Source organism: Mytilus trossulus, chromosome 9 (genome assembly GCF_036588685.1).
Source record: "Mytilus trossulus isolate FHL-02 chromosome 9, PNRI_Mtr1.1.1.hap1, whole genome shotgun sequence".
Taxonomy (NCBI): domain Eukaryota; kingdom Metazoa; phylum Mollusca; class Bivalvia; order Mytilida; family Mytilidae; genus Mytilus; species Mytilus trossulus.
In genome coordinates, this window is record NC_086381.1 from 22,036,628 (window position 1) to 22,062,359 (window position 25,732).

The 25,732-nt window shown below is 32.2% G+C and overlaps 1 protein-coding gene across 1 annotated transcript in view; it reads right to left on the bottom strand.

Annotated features, from left to right (window-relative positions):
* Window positions 1–5,393: 5,393 nt before the first annotated feature.
* Window positions 5,394–25,732, bottom strand: part of LOC134684384 (xanthine dehydrogenase/oxidase-like) — a 45,924-nt gene continuing 25,585 nt past the window's right edge. The window contains exons 23-35 of the mRNA XM_063543669.1: window positions 25,625–25,703; window positions 24,753–24,867; window positions 24,236–24,316; window positions 23,496–23,605; window positions 22,729–22,842; window positions 21,998–22,159; window positions 19,567–19,695; window positions 18,928–19,058; window positions 16,277–16,408; window positions 12,782–12,905; window positions 12,058–12,154; window positions 6,073–6,180; window positions 5,394–5,934 (exon numbers count right to left, since the gene is read on the bottom strand). Of these exons, the coding sequence (XP_063399739.1) occupies window positions 5,867–5,934; window positions 6,073–6,180; window positions 12,058–12,154; window positions 12,782–12,905; window positions 16,277–16,408; window positions 18,928–19,058; window positions 19,567–19,695; window positions 21,998–22,159; window positions 22,729–22,842; window positions 23,496–23,605; window positions 24,236–24,316; window positions 24,753–24,867; window positions 25,625–25,703 (1,450 nt within the window). The 3' untranslated portion in view covers window positions 5,394–5,866. The remainder of the gene's footprint in view (window positions 5,935–6,072; window positions 6,181–12,057; window positions 12,155–12,781; window positions 12,906–16,276; window positions 16,409–18,927; window positions 19,059–19,566; window positions 19,696–21,997; window positions 22,160–22,728; window positions 22,843–23,495; window positions 23,606–24,235; window positions 24,317–24,752; window positions 24,868–25,624; window positions 25,704–25,732) is intronic.

Below are 25,732 nucleotides of genomic sequence, written 5' to 3' on the forward strand. Positions count from 1 at the left end.
TATTTGGGTGAAAAAGACTTGACTTTTTAATTGTTAAATAATCAATGTAATCAATATGTAATCACTTGTATGAAATTGAACTTAATTGTACTGCTCAAATTATTGGGCGTCATGATTGACAATAAAAAACTTTGTATTGTATTGTATTGTATTATTAAGCATTTCATATTTTTTGTGTTTTCAGTGTTATATGTTTTCCATTCATCATGTTCATATCATATTCATATTTCATATTTCATATTCATGTTTCTTGACGATTGACCGGACAATAATAAACTATAGCTTTGTACGATGTTTACGTCCTGAATATTTAAAACATGTAAAGCGATTTTTTATTGTTATTTAAATGATATATATTTATATTCAAATAGCATGAGTTATGCTCAAAGCGCGGCAATACTAATATAATCTTACTATTTGAGTTAGTCACTGGTCATTATTACAATCAGGAGCGCGGAGGACTAAAGTCACCGCTGCAGGTACTTGTAACTTTATTTATTCTTTTAGCCATGTTTAAAATGTTTCAATTAAAGTAAAGTTACTTTAGTATTTCATATATAGAATTCAGTATGTCTTGAAAGCCGAATTTTGGTATACATTTTGTAAGTTAAGGTCAGAATTAAGCTCCGTTGCATGCAAATATTTCAGTCAAATATATTGTGAACATACTGATTGTAAACTTGGTTTACAATTTGTATACTAAGTCTTGCAGATTTATAATAATAAAGTATATTAAAATTTGGACGACACAGTAAATGCAGAAATGGCACACACATATTGCCACGACTGGTCTTTGGGTTTATGGTGACTTATTCTTCACCCCAAGTCGACGTTATATTGGTGTCTCATTTTTCCTGCGACATTTCGATTTCTGAAATTCGTGCGGTCTCAATAATTCGGTATGTTCAATAACCACAGGTAAGTCGGATGTTGATTTTTTCAAATATGACACGAATTGAGAATGGAAATGGGGAATGTGTCAAAGAGACAACAACCCAACCATAGAATCATAGAAAAAACAACAGCAGGTCACCAACAAGGTCTTCAATGTAGCGAGAAATTCGTGCACCCAGAGGCGTCCTTCGGCTGGCCCCATAACAAATATATACAAGTTCAGTGACAATGAACGCCATACTTATTTGTAAATTGTACACAAGAAACTAAAATTAAGACTAACTGAAAGGCCAGAGGTATTATACCTTATCTTATCTGATAATATTCCATTGATATGAGTTCTTTATTTCTATCATACTGCCCAAGCAGAAGTAGTTATGAATTTCGATATTGGTATAAAGGAGAGATTAACGATTCAGAGACTTAAATCAAAGTTTACAGGTAGGATACTCTATTGTTTGATTCTTATGGAGCCTGCGACTTTAGTTGCAGACAGCCTGACATAGGGATAGTGATCTGGCAGCACCATTAGTGAGTGTGTTAGCTAACGTCTTAAAGTATTTATATTTTAGAAGGTAGAAAACCTGGATAATTTATACTTTGTTTATAGCTGTCTTATGTTACAAATTTTCTGTCTGTCAAGCACATGGCCATTATCCTTACCCGAAAGCGTCCTTCAGCTGGCCCCTAAACAAATATAAACTAGTTCAGTCTGCCTGGCATAGTTCATTTTGTGGCTAAGTTAGATTGGGAAATTCCCAAAAACAATCAAAGTAGGGCATTACGTAAACATGATAAAGCTGCGTATGTAGTTCCCATTGAGTCACAATCAGAAGACTCTTCTGATGATAAAAGCATAGATTCAGACACTCCGTTAAATCAAATTGCAAAAAGATATAAAAAAGAAAGGGAAAATTCTGATGAAGAAGATGATATACCATTAATGGAATTATCTGAAGAATTAAGGGGTTAGAAAATTTTCTGTTATATAGGGTTAAAATAAAAAATAATCAGAAACCTATACTGATATTGGGGCTAACGAAATTGGTATCTAAGGAACATGTACAAAATTTAGTGAGGGCATTAATAGGTATTATGTTGGTATCAATTAGATTTATAGGTAGTAGGTAGGATGCAGATCATTTAAGAATTTCTAAAACTTATAAAATATGTATTAAAACTAGTATTTATTCTCATTTTACAGAATGGCAGACACTACTGAAGAAAGCTTTGCTCTAAGTGAGGAATTTCAGGCCCGATGATACAGAAACTGATTAATTTGTCGGATCCAATTATTATTGACAATTATTGTGGGTTACCCACAAAATTCACAGAAATAATAAGAGGACGAAAACAATTCGCAGAAAGACACAATTTACCCAATCGGGAGCACGTACCTTAAGAAGTGGACGGTGGAAAACTTCGGAACCATTGGATGGTTAAAACGATCCAATCGCTTTGAGGTTTACCGTCAAGAAGTTATTTTAAATGGAGCAAAAAAAATGCACCGAATATATACGTATCTTCGATCTGATAATTAAATTTGAGACTGTAAAGGAACACAAACAAATATTTTATTCAGGACTATCCTACGAATTTCAAAATGAGTAAAGGCAATATACTAGTAAATAAAATATATTATGATAATCTATATATCTGTATATTTATTTTTAGGATGAACCGGTGATGAAGTGGTGGTGGTTCTCACTTGTTCTTTTTGGCTTAACCAGCCAATTCATTGTCAAAGAAAATGTCATGTTCCAGAAAATTAAGGGAATATCAACTTCAAGGTCAAATTGGCTCATTACTTTTATTGTAGACTTGGATCCTTATGAAATGTTTCTTAATAAAATAGAACAAGACTTGGGCAAGGCTTTTCTCGCTACACAAAAGGTTCAAACAATTTCTTTGTTCTTCACCCCCAAAAAAACCCATTTTGGCTACTATCTTAAGTCTTCAAAGGGAGGTTGAAGGATTAAATCGGACTAAAGATTATAATGTATTTACAATCACAATTCAATGATTACAAATCTTTATATTACGACGAAACGGCAAGATTTAGAACTATCTAGAACTAGCTTATTTCCTAATACAGGCAAGGCAATGAGCTTTTCATTTGGTTCTGTATCAAACAACACAAAATCAAGATGCAATTCGTCATATTGTTCAAGATGGGTTAACTATTTTAAACACTACACAAACATAGACAATTCTGAAAATAGACACAAGGTTAATGAGTTGATTGAAAGTGTTGAAGAACTTGGAAATAGACTACAAACTTTTGCCACGGATTTAGAAAAATAGCTATATTTTTGTACTGTAAGTTTTTTAAAAAACAAATCATGGTTAGCCGTTAAAAAAAAGAATGAAAGCTATGGTCATTGCAACTTGCGTGGTTCCTTTCTAACATATAGTGGTTAGAAGTCCTGGTTGATCCTGGTCACGGCACCAAATCGACTTATGTAATACAGTCAGTGGATTAAATAATTTTATTATATAATTACAAAGTCAAGAAAGATTCTAAAGTTCAAATGTTCGAAATGTTCACAAACTGTCCTAAAAGTTGAATTGTTCGAAAGTTCAATAACTCATCACATGGGCACGTGATCCTATAGTGGTATTACTTGAGTCCTGATGGAGTACGTTCGGATATTAAGCACACGAGTTCTAGCCTACCCACAAGGAGGAGACCTTGACGGAATCTCTCTGCACGATTCTCTTGTACCAATCTGTCTAATCTGCCGTTTGAGTCCTAAACTGGATCTTGTATAGTCCAGTGGTCCATAAACATATTATGCCTTTCCTCCAAATAGAACAAAAGTTCGAAAGTTCAATAAAATACTGTAGTTTTTCTTCTTGTTGGTTATTCTATTTAGTTCATTGTAAGGTTTCCAGTAACCATCACCACACATCTAAAGTTTATAAAGTTCTATAAGTCCAATATCTAGACTTATAATAAGTTAATTAGATTTATCAAGTCCAAAAGTCCAAACGTCACCATCATAGTATAATGTTCATCAACTGCTGGAAAGGGCGCAAATCTTTGTACATCTTCATTACGTAGTAATTGACACATCTAGCTGTTTGTTCGTCCTTCTTAAGAGGCTGTTTACATCAGCCTTCGGTTAAGTTTCGTCCTTGATCAATGGTGCAGAGGAAGACATCTCTCTGGAATCAGTAACATCTGTTCCAACCAATTGAGCAGACACCATTTTGTACCAATTGTTCATGGCATTAGAACCAAAACTCACACCCTTCTTTTTGGCCAACCAAGATATATTCTGAACTAATTAACAGTACAACAATATGGCTATTCTAATAAAGGATGCCACATTCTTTATATGTCCAATATAAATCAGGGGGCTGTATAGTTCAGTGGTTGTCTTTTGGTTTGGTTTTTGTATATGTTTTTCATAAATTGCTTTGTTATAAATTAGGCTTTTAGGGTTAGTTTTCTAAATGGAATTGTTTCATACATGTATATTCCTTTTGATATTCATAAAAAAAAGTTGCATGCAAACTCTGTATGATAATTAACTAAACAACAAATTAGTTTGGGCAAATCACCACACTGGTTGACACTGGATTAGAAGGATATATTGTATAGAACATACATTTTCTGAGGAGTAGATATTGGTAATGAAATTACAAAGAACCTTTAATATATATAGAGCTGAGTTCTACGGTTGGTTGCTAAATGTTCAGTGGCAAATACTTCATGCATATTCAGAAGCATTTAACTGGATATAGTTCTGGATATTATTCATCCAATACCTGACATCAGAACTTCAAGAGAATCATCAGTGTGGCCCTACCTACCTACCCTAACTTTTTTACATGTAACTTGACCACACATACTATTTCCTTTGGCCTAAATTGGAGTGATAAACTGGTAAAACTGTACAATATCTGATAATATTTTATTAGATCAAATCATGTTTAACATCTAAAAATATATATCTTTAAAAAGTTGTAAATATATCATAGATAGATAACAATTAAAAAGAGTTAAGTAAATAAGATACCTGAGCATATATATTACTATCAGTTCTACCAGTAAGTCAATTTACATGAATATATAGATAGGTTCAAACAAATATTAACCTCCAAGCACAAGCACTAATTTATGTATCCTCACAAAATATGGTAAAGTAATATGGCACATTAAGTAATTTCACAAAATATGGTAATATGGCACATTAAGTAATCTCATAAAATATGGGAAAGTAATATGACAAATTAAGTAATCTCATAAAATATGGCAAAGTTATATAGCACATTAAGTAATCTCAAAAAGGTACTGTGTGTCCCAATTGCCCTAAAAAATGACTAAATGAAAAATGAAACATTTTTTATGCAACTAAATGAAAAAAACAAAACAGAATATATAATAGAGAGTACAATCTACAAGATAAAAAAATATAAAATTATTGATTATTCAAATTAAAGAAGAAAGATTTTGATCCTATATATAAATTAAGAAATAAAAGGCTTATTGAATTGTGTAAAAAAAAAAATCTTTCTAACAAAGTAAACATATAAAACAAGGAAAATGCATTAAATTATGTAAGAAATACATGATTGTGTCTTAAACAATTTGATTGGGTATTTAATAAGAATAAGTGTCCATATTCAAATCATACTACTGTGGATTCATTACAATTCATTGGATACCAATTTTCATAGATTTTGTGGATAAAGGTGAACCACAAAAAATTAAATGTTCAACGTATGCCAAATATCCTATAGGCTTGAATGCAATCTTCTTAAAAACCACAAAATCAAATATCAACGAATATGTAAGTTTTCCTTAATCTACGAAAATTGGTACCCACGAAATTAAGTGAATCCACAGTACCACATTTCCATGTTGAGTGAACCATATGGCAAATAAATTGATGGTTGCAGTAAAAGTTTTAAGTTCTATGGAACATGTCCATAGCATTACCATAGCTGCTGGTTGTTAACACATTCAGATGACAAATTGAGATGGATTTACCAGACAAAGTTCTTGTAATTTATCTACAGTGGCTGGTCCATCTGGAAGTAAATGATATCTACATTAAATGTTTGTCACTGTAAAATTTTATGTTATATTATAAATAAAGAAATCAATTTTAAAATCAGGAAAATAGATGATGATACACTTTCTTATACAAAATAAAAATGTGAACCTACCAAGTGGGAAGAATGTATCTTTCTGTATATCTTTCCTGGCAGCTTCAACACATCGTTTCAATGCAAACAAAGCTGAGCAACTCATACATAATGGTGGTTCTCCTACAGCTGAAAAAATCAAATTGAAATACATCTTGCATTGTGTTGTAAATTATACAAAACCAGAGACAAAAAAAAATAATTCTAACAGGACATTAAGTTTTATTTTGTAGCCTTTTATCTATATCACTAACGGAAAGCTGAATACTAAAATTTATGATAAAAGGGATGATTTTTCATTTCCTATCGTTAATTGTCCGTTTTTAGATGGTGACGTTCCCTTGTCACCATCTTACGGTGTTTATATATCTCAACTTGTACGATTCGCTCGTGTATGTAACAATGTTTTAGATTTTAACGAGAGAAATTTATGTATTACTGAAAAATTATTACACCAGGGTTTTCGATATCACAAACTAGTCAAAACATTTACTAAATTTTATCATCGGTATAAAGACATCATTCGTAAATATAGCTCAACATGCAGACTTTTTATACGTTCAGGTATTTCACATCCAATTTTTTATGGAAATATTCTTTATAAAGCACAAAGGTGTCAGTATTCACCTCATAAACTTACAAAACCTTTGAATAGACTTATTAAGAAGGGATATAATTACGATACTGTTGTCAAGTCATTAAAGATTGCATATTTTGGCGTTAATATTGAGTCACTGATAAGGTCTTTGCGTCGGAACTAAACACATTTATTCTAAAAACAGTTGTTGGCATGACACGGGTTATGTTCTTCTCATATATGTTATGATGGTATGATACTAAACCCCTTACGGGAAGGATTGTGCCTGATGTTCATATGATGAAATCATAATCTTTCAGTCAGTTTAATTGAAGTCTGGAGCTGGCATGTCAGTTAACTGCTAGTAGTCTGTTGTTATTTATGTATTATTGTCATTTTGTTTATTTTCTTTGGTTACATCTTCTGACATCAGACTCGGACTTCTCTTGAACTGAATTTTAATGTGCGTATTGTTATGCTTTTACTTTTCTACACTGGTTAGAGGTATAGGGGGGGGGTTGAGATCTCACAAACATGTTTAACCCCGCCGCATTTTTGCGCCTGTCCCAAGTCAGGAGCCTCTGGCCTTTGTTAGTCTTGTATTATTTAAATTTTAGTTTCTTGTGTACAATTTGGAAATTAGTATGGCGTTCATTATCACTGAACTAGTATATATTTGTTTAGGGGCCAGCTGAAGGACGCCTCCGGGTGCGGGAATTTCTCGCTACATTGAAGACCTGTTGGTGACCTTCTGCTGTTGTGTTTTTTTATTTTGGTCGGGTTGTTGTCTCTTTGACACATTCCCCATTTCCATTCTCAATTTTATTTTTTACAGAGTTTGTCTTTAGTGCCGTGTGGAGGCAGTAGAGTGCCTCCCCGTGCTTCAGGTTTATGCTCTTATAATATACTAGATTATGGAGTGTGTGTCCGAGCGAGAACTTCTCTAGTTCATTACTTTAGGAATGTTTATCAAAAAGTAGTATTTCAATATTCAGCCCCATTCTACTAATTGGTCAGCCATCAGTCATACCCTGATATACACTATCTTTTTCGGGTAATTAATACTGATAGCGTTCGACATTTTCAGCCGAACAAATTTATCACTTTTACTTAACTTAATTATTGTATGCTGGTTCATATTCTGGACGCCAATCTTTGCTCCTTTATTATGTAATTCACTAACAAAACAATTATGAAACTAAGAAACGGAAAAATACTAAATACTAAACTTGTTCAAAGGGTATCTACACGTCTCAATTTTCAAAATCGGTTATCTAAAAATACTACCATCGCTAACATTTTTAACAATAAAAATCGTGGTTACCCTTCTATCGATAAGTGTCATGCCAAAAAATGACTTACATGTCCCCGTCTTTCCACCAACAATACGGTAAGGTCCACGTTTAATGGTCGCACATTTTCTTTAAATTTTGAAACTGATATTACTTGAAAAACAAACAGTATTATTTATTTACTCACATGAAACAAACCGGGATGTGGTATTCAGTACGTAGGAGAAACTGGAAGATATTTATCAAAACGCACTCAAGAACATCTGTATCGTTTTAAAAGACCTAATAAATTCAAAAGTATCATTTACCAACACCTTAAGAAGCACAACCATCCTTTTAAATATTTAGCAGTTCAACCTTTAGAAGTAGTAAATAAGCAGCCTGGTGAATCGCATTCAAAGTTTGTACGATCACGGAAAATAATTGAATTAAATTGGATTAAAAAATTACAGACAGTTTACCCTCTCGGTCTAAATGATAATATCATGGGAATTGGTAATATATCTAGAACCAATTCCGTTAACATTTTGGATATTGTTTCTAAAACTGTTCGTAAAAACCGTTCTCACGGTTGTAGAACAAATCGCAATCAAAGAAAATTTCGGGCCAATCATACCAATATTTCGGACCTTATTTCTATTTCAAAAAACAACGGCAGACATTATCTGTTAACAAAACTCTGTTCGTTACCGGTTAATAAGTTAAATAAAATTTTGGAGGATTGCAACACAATTTCATATAGCAGTCCTAAGTATGAAATTGTTCAAATTATTATGGCATATTGTTATTCTAAATTATTTCCCAAAATTGATCGCCCTGAAGATCATAAAAAACATTTTATTAAAATTAAGTATGTCAACAAAGGCTTTGATTTTGTAAATATTGCCGGTATATTTAACGACCATTCTGTTAAAGAACAAATTCCTGGATATTTTGACAATACTGAGCTACCTCTTATTTGTTATATTTACAAGAAATCTACCCGGAAATTTGTGTTTAATTATAGTCAATTGTGTAAAGATGTTAATATCAGTGAAAATACACCTACTTCATGTAATTGCAGTAATTCCGAATATATTTATGGACCCATTTCCCATGTTATAACAGGAGATCTTAACATCGTTCAAGACCGAGAGTTAAAATCATTTCTCAGTAAAGGACCTAAATATCGTCCCCCGTCAATTATTAATTGGAATGAGTGTCGTAATATCATCCACGACTCACTCCTTACTTACTGTATGAAATGGATAAAACGGGAAAAAGCTGACAAAAAATCTTTGGACTCTTTTTTTGATTCAGTAATGAAGATAGTTGATATACGTATTCAACATTTTAAAGAACATTTTACTATTAACAATAACCACAATAAACCTATTTCTCGTATCAAACATAAACTAAAAGAACTAGCCAAGGAATTTGTTTTTGTCCCGGCCGATAAAGCTGCTAATAATATTATTATTGTTTGACGTAAATTTTACATCGAGGTTCTGAAAAAGGAAATCACCAATTCACCAACATTCCAACTGACTCCATTTTCAGAAAACGAAATCTGTAACAAACATAAACTTTTAGCCACCGCTTTACAAGCAGAGCCAAATACAATGAAAGTTCCAACTATGTATTGGCTTCCGAAGCTACACAAAACCCCTTACAAATATAGATTTATTTCGTCTTCAAGCCATTGTTCAACTACTAAATTGTCTATTATTCTTACCAGCACACTTGGTACAATTAAAAACCTTATAATAAATTGTTCAAATAAGGCCTTCGAAAATAGTGGAATAAATTACTTTTGGAGTGTCAAGAACTCGTTGGAAGTACTTGATAAATTGCATGCTTATATTGGTGATTTTGAATCTGTTCAAAGTTTTGATTTTTCTACCCTGTATACCACATTGCCTCACATTCTCATTAAGAAAAAATTCACACATCTAATTAAATGGGCATTCAAAAAATCAGAATGTGAATATATATGTTCAAACTCTTTTAGGTCATTTTTTAGTAGCAATAAACAAAAAAACTATGTTAATTGGACATGCTTTGATACTATATATGCCCTTGAATTTTTACTAGATAACATTTTTGTTCGCTTTGGGGATTCCGTATATCGTCAGATTATCGGAATTCCAATGGGGACTAACTGTGCACCACTTATTGCGGACCTCTTTTTGTATTGTTACGAGTTACAATTTATGACAAAAATAAGCAAAGACCCATCAAAACAACATCTGATAAACAAATTTAATAATACTTTTAGATATTTGGATGATATTTTGGCTCTCAATAATGACGACTTCAGTATGTATATTAATGAAATTTATCCTGGTGAACTCACTTTAAATAAAGCTAATACTAACAATGACCACTGCCCTTTCCTCGATCTTGATATCTATATCACTAACGGAAAGCTGAATACTAAAATTTATGATAAAAGGGATGATTTTTCATTTCCTATCGTTAATTATCCGTTTTTAGATGGTGACGTTCCCTTGTCACCATCTTACGGTGTTTATATATCTCAACTTGTACGATTCGCTCGTGTATGTAACAATGTTTTAGATTTTAACGAGAGAAATTTATGTATTACTGAAAAATTATTACACCAGGGTTTTCGATATCACAAACTAGTCAAAACATTTACTAAATTTTATCATCGGTATAAAGACATCATTCGTAAATATAGCTCAACATGCAGACTTTTTATACGTTCAGGTATTTCACATCCAATTTTTTATGGAAATATTCTTTATAAAGCACAAAGGTGTCAGTATTCACCTCATAAACTTACAAAACCTTTGAATAGACTTATTAAGAAGGGATATAATTACGATACTGTTGTCAAGTCATTAAAGATTGCATATTTTGGCGTTAATATTGAGTCACTGATAAGGTCTTTGCGTCGGAACTAAACACATTTATTCTAAAAACAGTTGTTGGCATGACACGGGTTATGTTCTTCTCATATATGTTATGATGGTATGATACTAAACCCCTTACGGGAAGGATTGTGCCTGATGTTCATATGATGAAATCATAATCTTTCAGTCAGTTTAATTGAAGTCTGGAGCTGGCATGTCAGTTAACTGCTAGTAGTCTGTTGTTATTTATGTATTATTGTCATTTTGTTTATTTTCTTTGGTTACATCTTCTGACATCAGACTCGGACTTCTCTTGAACTGAATTTTAATGTGCGTATTGTTATGCTTTTACTTTTCTACACTGGTTAGAGGTATAGGGGGAGGGTTGAGATCTCACAAACATGTTTAACCCCGCCGCATTTTTGCGCCTGTCCCAAGTCAGGAGCCTCTGGCCTTTGTTAGTCTTGTATTATTTAAATTTTAGTTTCTTGTGTACAATTTGGAAATTAGTATGGCGTTCATTATCACTGAACTAGTATATATTTGTTTAGGGGCCAGCTGAAGGACGCCTCCGGGTGCGGGAATTTCTCGCTACATTGAAGACCTGTTGGTGACCTTCTGCTGTTGTGTTTTTTTATTTTGGTCGGGTTGTTGTCTCTTTGACACATTCCCCATTTCCATTCTCAATTTTATTTGTATTGTAAATTTTAATTCCATACACTACATATAACACTTTTTTCACAAACTTTTGCCATAGAAAGCTTGGTACTAGTGTTACATTTGCTTATAAGGCTGTTGTAATAATAAAAGATTTCAATTTATAAACCAGAATAGATATAAAAAAAAATCCATTCCTGTTTAACAAGAATGGGTCCTCAGTACACGAATGCCCCACTCGCACTATCATTTCTATGTTCAGTGGACCATGACATTGGGATAAAAACTCTAATTTGGCACTAAAATTAGAAAGATCATATCATAGGGAACATGTGTACTAAGTTTGAAGTTGATAGGACTTCAACTTCATCAAAAACTACCTTGACCAAAAACTTTAACCTGAAGCAGGAGAGATGGACGGACAAACGGACGCACAGACCAGAAATCATAATGCCCCTTTACTATAGTAGGTGGGGCATAAAAATAATTACCAAGTAAACTAACAATTAACATTAAAACAACAACTAGATGTAGCCATTTTCCCTGAGAATATATCCAGCTATAGCGAATGAATTTTATAAATGCTCTTTATGTTTCAAAAGACAAAATATATTTAAAGTACCTTTTGACCTGAGAACTCCTACTGGGTTTGGAGCATTTTTCAGTAACTGTATCCTAAAATCTATTGGTATGTCTTTTGCCATTGGTGGTTTGTACTCCTGTGAATATATATGTCAGAGCCTTCAGTCATAAAACTTTACTTGATAATTTAGAGTACAAAACTTGTACTTGAAACATCAAATTCAGTACTTTGATTGTTTGAATTCCAGGTGTGAGTATGATTATTGGTTATTAGCAATAATAAATTGATTTCTGAATTTACAGTAAACAGGATATTATAAATTGAACATGGAATTATTTTTAATTATGGAATTGCATAATTTCTTGTGTTTGAAACTTTTGATAAATTCCATGTTTATTCTGTATCATAATGCTGTGAGTGGTGCATTACACTTTCCACACAATATATTTTGTCTATATAGTGTAGTGCACAGGACAGTACATTCTATTGAAAATGTGCTATTTTCTTTGTAATAGAAAGTGCTTTGCGCCGCACAGAACATTATAATATGTAGAATAAACATGGAATTCATTAAAAAATTCAAGTACAGGAAATAACGTAAATTCCAGAATTAAATATAATTCCAAGTTAAAAAAACAAACTATTAGAAGTAGTATTTATCATTTAAATCATCCAGTCAGACTGATAAATCTTGGGCTATATGTTTGTTACTACATGTATCAAAATAGAACTACTTTCAAGTCAAATTCTTATAAAGACTTACCCATGTACTGTGGGTCAATAGTTTTCCTGTTGTGCTTTCAAACTTAACCTGTTCTGTCAGCCAGTATCCCAGTCCCATTACAAAAGCACCTTCAACTTGTCCCACATCTATCATTGGGTTCATACTGAAAATATGAAAAGAATATTCTATCAGGCAGTATCAAAAGACAATTACAAAAGTATTGCTTTCATGTCCAATATTCATGAGGTTTAATGTTACCATTTTACTAAATGTTAGTGGCTTTCAACTAGCAGTCAGATAACTGCGAGTACTCTAAGATCTGTTCCTAGTGTTTTTTTTGTCGGGATGTACAAGTACCCGGCCACGTCCACTTGTATTTTTGTCCATCTGATGAGTTGAGCCCTTTTCAACTGATTTTTATAGTTCCTTCTTATGTTGTACTATTATACCACTGTCCCAGGTTAGGGGAGGGTTGGGATCTGGCTAACATGTTTAACCCGCCACATTATTTAAGTATGTGCCTGTCTCAAGTCAGGAGTCTGTAATTCGGTGGTTGTCGTTTGTTTATGTGTTACATATTTGTTTTTTATTCATTTTTTTACATAAATAAGGCCGTTAGTTTTCTTGTTTGAATTGTTTTACATTGTCTTATCAGGGCCTTTTATAGCTGACTAATAATGCGGTATGGGCTTTGCTCATTGTTGTAGGCTGTACGGTGACCTATAGTTGTTAATGTTTGTGTCATTTTGGTCTCTTGTGGACAGTTGTCTCATTGGCAATCATATCACATCTTCTTTTTTATATTGGAGGAGTCAATATATGTATAGAAATGGTATCTTGAAATAAATACAAAACCAAAATACTACAGAAAAAAATCTTCAATGAAATGAATCAAAGCCTGAATGTTCTAAAAAGGTTGTTTCTATAAAAATAAATTGGTTCTACGGACCCTGAGTCTCATAGTCAACTGTTGCTGTCAATGTAAAAGAATTATATTCACAACCAATGTAAAAAAGAAGATGTGGTATGATTGTCAATAAGATCACTATCAACAAAAGACCAAAATGACACAGACATTAACAACTGTAGGTCACCGTACGCCATTCAATAATGAGCAAAGCCCATACTGCATAGTCAGCTATAAAAGGCCCCAATAAGACAATGTAAAACAATTCAAACAAGAAAACTAATGGCCTTATTTATGTAAAAAATTGAACAAAAAACAAATATGTAACACATAAACAAACGACAACCACTGAATTACAGGCTCCTGACTTGGGACAGGCACATACATAAATAATGTGGCAAACATTCATCAGTCTTTTGATCGGTTGAATATGGAACAATAACATGGAGAATTTGTTAAAAACTTATTACCAAATTGTTTTTAAAAACAAATAATATCATGTGATTTACGTGAATACATAAAAAAAAATAGCTACTAGAGAAAATACTGGTATAATTTACTGGTATTTTCACTTAATTTACCTTTTCCATCAATATATAATGTATCATGTAAACAAGCTCTCACCTCTCACCACAATCATATAGTATATCTACTCTGGTGATTAAATGCTCACCTCTCACCACAATCATATAGTATATCTACTCTGGTGATTAAATGCTCACCTCTCACCACAATCATATAGTATATCTACTCTAGTGATTAAATGCTCACCTCTCACCACAATCATATAGTATATCTACTCTGGTGATTAAATTGTCACCTCTCACCACAATCATATAGTATATCTACTCTGGTGATTAAATGCTCACCTCTCACCACAATCATATAGTATATCTACTCTAGTGAGTAAATGCTCACCTCTTGCCACAATCATATAGTATATCTTCTCTGGTGATTAAATGCTCACCTCTCACCACAATCATATAGTATATCTACTCTAGTGATTAAATGCTCACCTCTCACCACAATCATATAGTATATATACTCTGGTGATTAAATGCTGTCCTCTCACCACAATCATATAGTATATCTACTCTGGTGATTAAATGCTCACCTCTCACCACAATCATATAGTATATCTACCCTGGTGATTAAATGCTCACCTCTCACCACAATCATAGTATATCTACTCTGGTGATTAAATGCTCACCTCTCACCACAATCATATAGTATATCTACTCTGGTGATTAAATGCTCACCTCTCACCACAATCATATAGTATATCTACCCTGGTGATTAAATGCTCACCTCTCACCACAGTCATATAGTATATCTACCCTGGTGATTAAATGCTCACCTCTCACCACAGTCATATAGTATATCTACTCTGGTGATTAAATGCTCACCTCTCACCACAATCATATAGTATATCTACTCTGGTGATTAAATGCTCACCTCTCACCACAATCATATAGTATATCTACTCTGGTGATTAAATGCTCACCTCTCACCACAATCATATAGTATATCTACTCTGGTGATTAAATGCTCACCTCTCGCCACAATCATATAGTATATCTACTCTGGTGATTAAATGCTCACCTCTCGCCACAATCATATAGTATATCTACTCTAGTGATTAAATGCTCACCTCTCGCCACAATCATATAGTATATCTACTCTAGTGATTAAATGCTCACCTCTCACCACAATCATATAGTATATCTACTCTGGTGATTAAATGCTCACCTCTCACCACAATCATATAGTATATCTACTCTGGTGATTAAATGCTGTCCTCTCACCACAATCATATAGCATATCTACTCTGGTGATTAAATGCTCACCTCTCGCCACAATCATATAGTATATCTACTCTGGTGATTAAATGCTCACCTCTCACCACAATCATATAGTATATCTACTCTGGTGATTAAATGCTGTCCTCTCACCACAATCATATAGCATATCTACTCTGGTGATTAAATGCTCACCTCTCGCCACAATCATATAGTATATCTACTCTAGTGATTAAATGCTTCTCACCACAATCATGTAGTATATCTACTCTGGTGATTAAATGCTCACCTCTCACCACAATCATATAGTATATCTACTCTGGTGATTAAATGCTCACCTCTCACCACAATCATATAGTATATCTACTCTGGTGATTAAATGCTCACCTCTCACCACAATCATATAGTATATCTTCCCTGGTGATTAAATGCTCACCTCTCGCCACAATCATATAGTATATCTACTCGGGTGATTAAATGCTCACCTCTCACCACACTCATATAGTATATCTACTCTGGTGATTAAATGCTCACCTCTCACCACAATCATATAGTATATCTACCCTGGTGATTAAATGCTCACCTCTCGCCACAATCATATAGTATATCTACTCTGGTGATTAAATGCTCACCTCTCACCACAATCATATAGTATATCTACTCTGGTGATTAAATGCTCACCTCTCACCACAATCATATAGTATATCTACTCTGGTGATTAAATGCTCACCTCTCACCACAATCATATAGTATATCTACCCTGGTGATTAAATGCTCACCTCTCGCCACAATCATATAGTATATCTACTCTGGTGATTAAATGCTCACCTCTCACCACAATCATATAGTATATCTACTCTGGTGATTAAATGCTGTCCTGTCAACACATCAAATTCTACCTCTGTACAGGTAACTCCATATGAGTTGTAGTAGGGATCAGTTGTACCAGGTTGGAATACACTAAAATATTTGATAAAGATATCTATTTGTACAGAGTATTGGTTAATTCTACTTTTAACAAGAATTAATTGTATCATTATCATACAGATTCATCCAATGAAAGACAACGACTGTGATTATTGGATCAAATATAGGATGTTTGGATCATCATACTGACAGGACCAAATGAGTGTAACAAATTATCTCCCTTTCTTTGACTTATTTGTCGATATATTAAGATTTCTGTACCTAAAACAATAGATGGAAAATTCTCTCTGTGTTACAAATTATCTCCCTTTCTATGACTTGTCGGTCTACTTGTCAGTCTATATATAAAAAAAATTCTTTAACTAATACAATGGCAGTGAAATTTTCTATGACTTTGTTAGTGGATATATATATTTAGATTTATGTAGCTTATGCAATGGTAGTTTTATATTTTTCATTGTCATAAATGATCTCCCTTTCTATGACTTTTTTAGTGGATATATTAAGATTTATGTAGCTTATGCAATGGTAGTTATATTTCTCTCAGTGTGACAAATGATCTCCCCTCCTATGACTTTTTTAGTGGATATACATGTATTAAGATTTATGTAGCTTATGCAATGGTAGTTACATTTTTCTCAGTGTGACAAATAATCTCCCTTTCTATGACTTTTTTAATGGATATATTAAGATTTATGTAGCTTATGCAATGGTAGTTAAAATTTTCTCAGTGTGACAAATAATCTCCCTTTCTATGACTTTTTTAGTGTATATATTAAGATTTATGTAGCTTATGCAATGGTAGTTACATTTCTCTCAGTGTGACAAATGATCTCCCCTCCTATGACTTTTTTAGTGGATATATTAAGATTTATGTAGCTTATGCAATGGTAGTTAAAATTTTCTCAGTGTGACAAATAATCTCCCTTTCTATGACTTTTTCAGTGGATATATTAAGATTTATGTAGCTTATGCAATGGTAGTTACATTTCTCTCAGTGTGACAAATGATCTCCCCTCCTATGACTTTTTTAGTGGATATATTAAGATTTATGTAGCTTATGCAATGGAAGTTACATTTCTCTCTGTGTTACAAATTATCCCCCCTCCTATGACTTTTTTAGTGGATATATTAAGATTTATGTAGCTTATGCAATGGAAGTTACATTTCTCTCTGTTACAAATTATCTCCCTTTCTATGACTTGTTAGTGGATATATTAAGATTTATGTAGCTTATGCAATGGAAGTTACATTTCTCTCTGTGTTACAAATTATCTCCCTTTCTATGACTTGTTAGTGGATATATTAAGATTTATGTAGCTTATGCAATGGAAGTTACATTTCTCTCTGTGTTACAAATTATCTCCCTTTCTATGACTTGTTAGTGGATATATTAAGATTTCTGCAGGTTATACAATGATAGTTAATTTCTCCCTTCCTATGACTTTGTGAGTTGATATTTTAAACTTTTTATAGCTAATACAATGGTAATTTAATTTCTCTTATTGTGACAAATTATCTCCCTTTCTATGACTTTGTTCATGGATATATTAAGATTTCTGTAGGTTATACAATGGTAGTAAAATTTCTCTCATTGTGACAAATTATCTCCCTTTCTATGACTTAGTAGATTTATGTTGCTACAATGGTAGTTTAATTTCTCTCAGTGTAACAAATTAATTCCCTTTCTAAGACTTTGTTAGTGGATATATTAAGATTTCTGTAGATAATACAATGGTAGTTTAATTTCTCTCTGTGTAACAAATTATCTCCCTTTCTAAGACTTTGTTAGTGGATATATTAAGATTTCTGTAGCTATAATAGTAGTTTAATTTCTCTCAGTGTAACAAATCATCTCCCTTTCTATGACCTTGTTAGTGGGTATATTAACCCTTGTTGAGCGGGGGCCCTAATCTTACGTCCATACCCAGACCACCATTATTTTGGCATCAATGGCGCTCCATACATTTGGAGGTCATTGTAATGCCATTTAATTCGTAGTGTATGCACATTTCCTCAATCTGACACTATTTATTGTCATGTTTCTCACTTGTAATATTAATTTTGAGCTCAAATACGAAATTCAAAATTTTATATTGGACAAAATTGGGTTTTTTGGAGGGGTGGGCTTACCATCAAGGTCTGAAACACAGAGTTAAGAGGACTTGTTATTGGATATATTAAGATTGATGTTGCTACAAAAATACTTAAATATCTTTCTGTGTAACAAATTATCTCCCTTTTTATGACCTTGTTAGTGGATGTATTATGATTTCTGTAGCCAATACATTTTTTTTGTACAATGCTAGATTAATTTCTCTCAGTGTGACCAAATATCTTCCTTTTACAACTTTGTTAGTGGATATATTAAGATTTCTGTAGCTATTACATTTTTTTTTGTACAATGCTAGTTTAATTTCTCTCAGTGTGACCAATTATCTCCCTTTTACAAATTTGTTAGTGAATTTGTTAAAATTTCTGTGGCTTATTCAATGGTTGATAAATATCTCATTTAAAAGGCTATCAAGTATTTAAAAAAATGTATAAATTACCAATATCTGGAAGATAAGTCTACTTTATCTTCTATACATTTCTGTGTCCATTCTTTCCATGTTGGGTTTTTCAATTTAGCTTTCACTGGTGCCATTCTTGTTTTCAGATCTTTACAACAGTTTATCACAGCCTTTTGAAAAACCAATAACTTTCGTCAGAAAAAATGTTCATGATACATGTATTGCAGTTTGTACATTTTTGACAATCTTTTAATTATTAGATTTCAGCTTTTTCCTATCCTTCCATTAAATTGTGTTTTGTCCAAAAACTGAGTATTCTAGTTGCTTAAGCAATGGCCATTTATACTCATTTTGTCTAATGTAATGAATGTGATATGTTGGATTTGAGTTTTTATTTAGAAAATTGCATTCTTTTAAAAAGATCTTCTATTTAATCTAATCCATAAACAAAAATGTTTTAGAACACTACAAATGCTATGTTTTTTTTTTATTCTGGTCATTTTGACACATTAAAAAGTTATCAAAGGTACCAGGATTATAATTTAGTATTAAAAATATGCTTCCATTCTGATATATAAAATAAACATATACAAGTTTGTTTATTTTGCTTTTAAAAAGTACTTTAGTTTTAGAATATTTCGACTTTTAATGCAATCAAATATTAATCAAAATACTCACCAAGCAGCAGAGCTCACTGGTAATACTACCTCCTGTTGTATAATCATTTGCATTGGTTAAGGAACTGTTGGCCTTGACCTTAATCAAATCCATAGGTACACCAAGTTCATAAGCACAAACTTGTGCTACCTACATGTACAAACAAAATAGAAATAAAGACCACTGTTTTAATGGTATCTCATTAAAAGCAGGATGTCTGATTTATGCTTATTAGATTCTGCTTATTTAAATTTTTGATCAACTCTTGTGACAATTTAGAGATGAACAATTATTTTTAATGCAAACATTGCCTTATACATGTATAAGTGTTTAGACATTAAGTGAAACCTGTTTTAGACAAACCCCATGTAAAGTAGAAACATGTTTTAGGCAAACCCCATGTAAAGTAGAAACCTGTCTTAGACAAACCCCATGTAAAGTAGAAACCTTTTTTAGACAAACCCCATGTAAAGTAGAAAGCTGTTTTAGGCAAACCCCATGTAAAGTAGAAAGCTGTTTTAGGCAAACCCCATGTTAAGTAGAAACCTGTTTTAGGCAAACCCCATGTAAAGTAGAAACCTGTTTTAGACAAACCCCATGTACAGTAGAAACCTGTTTTAGACAAACCCCATGTACAGTAGAAACCTTTTTTTAGACAAACCCCATCTTAAGTAGAAACCTGTTTTAGACAAACCCCATGTAAAGTAGAAACCTGTTTTAGACAAACCCCATGTAAAGTAGAAACCTGTTTTCTCTGAACTTATATACCAGGACCACCAATTAATACTCTGCATATAATTTCAACCAATTGAAACAGACATTTGGTCAAATACTTACAATGTGGAATCCTAAAGGTTTTCAATTTGGTAATTCTCACTATACAGTATCCCTAAGGAAGATATGATATTTGCTTTCTTCATTGCTTAATCATTATTCTCTAAGTTGGTAAACTTAACTTTCTTAACTATATATCTATGAGAATCATTCCTAGTTAGTAATTTTCATATTTATAAGTACGTCTAAGTCTGTGCCAACTCTACAACAGATTTATCCATCGGATCGCCATCAATGATAGTGATACATGGCTGTGCACATTATGTATATGTTCCGGACCATATGAGTATTTGGACCATACGCGTATGGTCCGACCGTACGCGTATGGTCGGGGTAATTAAGTCATTGGACAAAAGTGAGTTCCCAGTCAAAAAAAGTCCTATCATTTCAACTAAAATCGATAAATTTCAAAACATTATTACGAAGTAACTGTATGAGCGATTTTCTAAATAAATATACCAAAAAGGTGTAGAAATATCTGAAGTTTTATTGTTTATTTGGTTGAGATATTATTTATGCTCATTTTAATTTTCTGACGAGATAAACACAATGAAAAAAAAATCTGGAAAGTTTGCTATCATTCTAACCAAATTAAAATCGTAAAAATTTGCATTTGTGTTTAACTTATCAGATGATGAAAACATAACTCAAGAAAACTATGACTAAATAAACATTAAAACTTCGGACATTTTTACTCCTTTTGGTTTCTATTTTATAAAAATCGCTCATACAGTTTAATAATTTTTTGAAAACTATCGATTTTGGTTGAAATGATAGGACATTTTTTGAGTGAGAACTCACTTTTGTCCCATAACTGTATGTTACTATTTACTTTAAATACTTCTAAACTCTTCATATGGTATGACCGTTATTTAAAAAGACGCTATCATATAGTTAATTTTATCTTTATATTATAGTAAAAAGATTAGCTAAATAAAAATTACAAGTTTCACAGTTAATTTTACTTACTTGTCAAAACTATAATAATCACAATTTATATCGATGGTCATTTTCAATGTGGAAGTATAGATGTCACCCCAAGCCTACATGCAAGAATGTAATTAGCGATGGAAACTTACTATGACATAAATATTTTTTTTTACGTAGTATTTAAATTATAAAAATAATACATTGTTTTTTAGATAAAGTTTTTGTATTAGTGAAACTTTTATAATGTGATTCACCAAAAAATACCTGTATGGTCCAAATACTCATATGGTCCGGCCCGTTAATAACCAAACGAGTATTATACTCATATGGTCGGACCATACGTGAACGGTCGGACCATACGCGAACGGTCGGACCATACGCGTATGGTCGGACCCTATGAGTATACGCATATGGTCATGACCATACGCGTATGGTCCAAATACTCATATGGTCCGAAACATATATACAACTCGTCTAAACATCAACCCAACAATGTTAGATCTGTAAATTTAATTTCGCAAATTTTTTGTTCTTCCCTCGCCGGGATTCGAACCCATCTCAGTAGCATGGGTTTGAAACCCCGTGAGGGAAGAACAAAAAATTTGCAAAAGCAAATTTACAGATCTAACATTGTTGGGTGGATGTTAAGACGAGTTGTATTTTCATATTTATGTATCTATTTATTTACCTTAGTATTTATACCCTGTCCAGTTTCAATGCCACCATGTGATATAGAAATACTGCCATCGCCAGCATAGATGTTTACAATAGCATTGAAATGTACTCCCACATAGGTCAGTGCAAACTTCATAGGAACTATTGACAGGCCTTTCTTCTTCCATCTATTTGCCTGGCATTCAGAAAAAAAAATCAAAATCAAACATAATCCTACCGTAAATCTTTATGCTTCATCAGGGAACCTTTTAAATCACTATTGACTTTGAATTTCAAAAGCTGATAATTTTATTTATCTAGGGCCAAAACTATCAGAAAAAGAATGTGTCCCCAGTACACAGATGCCCCACTTGCACTATCATTTTCTATGTTCAGTGGACCGTGAAATTGGGGTCAGAACTCTAATTTGGCATGAAAATTAGAAAGACCATATCATAAGGAACATGAATACTAATTTTCAAGTTGATTGCACTTCAACTTCATCAAAAACTACCTCGACCAAAAACTTTAACCTGAAGTCGGACAGACGAATGAACGAACGAACAAACAGACAGATAAATGAAGAGACACACAGACCAGAAAACATAATGCCCCTCTACTACTGTAGGTGAGGCATAAACAAATGTAAGTAGTGAACTTCATTAGCAGGCTTTCATTTTGTATAAAGAAACTTTAAGATTTCAAGTAAAGTGTATTCATAGAACACACATTATTAAACTCCTCAAGTGTATTTATAGAACATACCTTATTAAACTCCTCGACAATCATCTGTCTCTTTCCAAAGTCAGATGAAGTCTCATGGTCGTTTACAAGTTCTATAATGTTACAGTACTTCAATGTACCACCTAAAGGTGTTTTCTGTTGAAAAAAATATAAACATAAAGTAAATATCTAGACATGACTGACAGAATTTAGACATTTTGTGAAGAATTCAATACGTATAGATAAAAAAAAAACATTCAAACTAAACACACATGATTTCTTTTGACATGTCAGATGTAAAACAATCACTGAAATCATCGTCAATTAAATCTGAGTTTCATTGGTAACCAAAAAAGTAAAATCACAAAAATACTGAACTTAGAGGAAACAAATCGGAAAGTCCATAATCACATGTCAAAATCAAATAACAAAACACATATAAAACAAATGGACAAGAACTGTCATATTCCTGACTTGGTACAGGCATTTTTAAATGTAGAAAAAAGTGGATTAAACCTAGTTTTCATCTGCATATTACCTCTGTATTAATAATCTAAATGCACCTGACCACTCAGGAGAAAAAAAGAGTGTTTCCTCAATAAAGTTGTCTGTAAGAGGTGTCAGGGGTGCTAATCAATTTGGGTAATACCAGGTTTATTTTGCAGGTTTTAATTTATTTTTAATATTGAATGAATTGAATACATTTCAGTCATCTTAAAAATTTATTAATGCACAGTGCTTCAGTATCATGTATCAAGAATTTAACAATAAGGAAAATCAATGTAAAAATGGATTTTTTTTAAAAATACCTGTCCTTTTTTGTACAGATTGACAGTTCTGAGATATGTAGGGTCAAGGTTAAGTTCCTTAGCAACATGCTCCATGATTGACTCCATTACAAATATCCCTGGGGTAGAACCTGTTCAATCAGAAGAACAACACTTTTCAAGGTCGTATTTCAAAATACATTTCTAGAGTCACTAAGATCTATAAAAGACTATACTCATATAAAATATAAATTGCTTTGTGTAATGCTGTATTTATCAGTGATGTAAGGTGAAAAGTGCATCAACTCATATATATTAATAGAGTTTTATTAAATACATTTATGTAGTGGTAATAATTAAGGTATGACTGTAATAATTTTTCTGTCTATGAAGAAATAACATAAACAATTTGGTGCACACTGAATAACGCGTGTAGCAGGTTATTTAACAGTGTTCACCAAATTTTTTATGTTATTTCGAATAGAAAGAAAAAATATTACAGTCATTTCTTACAATTTAATTCTAAATTTCTTTTTAAACCGTAGAAAACCATGACAAAACGTTGATGATGTCATGGTCACATGACTAAATTATGTCTATGGGCTCATAACAAAATATTGTCATCCAATCAGAAAATGCGTTGCATCCAAAATTAAATTATTAAGTTAGGGGAAAATTTATCTAGTAAATAAGAGGTCTTTGTTTTCATGAACATATGTGGTGAGAAATAATGTAATTAAAGTTTACATCAACATATTTAGGAAAAAATATAAAGTTCATACCTGGTGCTCTGCAATAAGTATTCATTGGTTTGTTTGTCTTTACTGCTACAGGTGTTAGCTTCCAGTTTTCACAATAGTAAGCTGAAATGAGGTAAACGAATATATATCTTAACTGTTACAAAAAGAGGGACGAAAGATACCAAAGGGACAGTCAAACTCATAAATCTTAAACAAACTGACAACGCCAAGGCTAAAAATGAAAAAGAAAAACAGAAAAACAATAGTACACACAACACAACATAGAAAACTAAAGAATAAACAACACGAACCCCAAAATTATTTACCAACTTTAATAACACTATGAGTTTTCTGGATCTTGCCTAAAACACATAAATTAATAAATAAATAACAAAAAATACAGTAGAGTACAATATATTTCCTTGAAATTATTAAAAGAAATATTCACTGATAGACAGGTGTAAATAGGTTTAATTTAAAATGATGACACAGTTTGTTCCATGCTCAATTTTCTTCAAAGTCTTGTATAATATGTAATTCTCTAATATGAGACTTTTACCATTATCTATAAACGTGAAAGCCACAGGGAGGTTGTTGTCATTAGGTAAACATCCCAAATCAGAATACAACTGGATTTTTATTCCATTCAATTTCCCAACTTGCATACAACCGACCTACAACAAGATATCATAATAATTAAAGAATTGATAATAACTTTTGAACACTGAAACTTAAAACAAAATGTCATACTTATTAAACCTCAGTTTGTTTATATAATTTAGAATATATGTTTCCATTATTTAATAGTACTTGTACTAAAATTTGATATTTGTAAAGTATTGATTATACTATGAGTAAAAGCAGCTTTGTGTGATTTAAGTTACTGTAAAATATTATTGCAGTGTTTTTATTAATGCGGCCAGGTTATAATCGCAATAATTAAAACTTGAATATTTTCTTTTAAGAATGAAACATGATTTTTCTCAATATCGCAAAATTAAAATTGCATTTTAGTCTATATTGACAAAATCACAACGATAAATGCATACCATAATTTCTGAATTTACAATAGTTAAGAGTGTTAAGCAATTGTTAAGGACACTGCATAGAATGTAAGGTTGGTATGCTAAAAGCAAAGAATTTTCAATTCAATAAGAATTACCACTTCTGCAACAATCAAATGAAGCAAACAAATAGCTTGTGTTGATTATTTATTTTTTTCCCATCACCAGAGTATTTCGGGATATTCAACACAATAATAACTTATGAAATAAAGTTTCAAGCTAAAAACTGAAAGCAAAATACTAGAATAATTGCAGAATAGTTGCAAAGTTTAAATGAATAAAGCATGACTACTTATTATGTTTGTAGTGTAAAGACTAATTGATTGTTATGTTTACGCATTGAATAAAAGCTGTTGACATAACATACTGTATAGTCTGCTCTGTAAGAAAATCGTCTTCCAACCATTGTCATGTTGGTGTGAAATTCCATATTTAACTTCACGCTCCTTAAATTTAAATGAAAATTCTTTAAAAA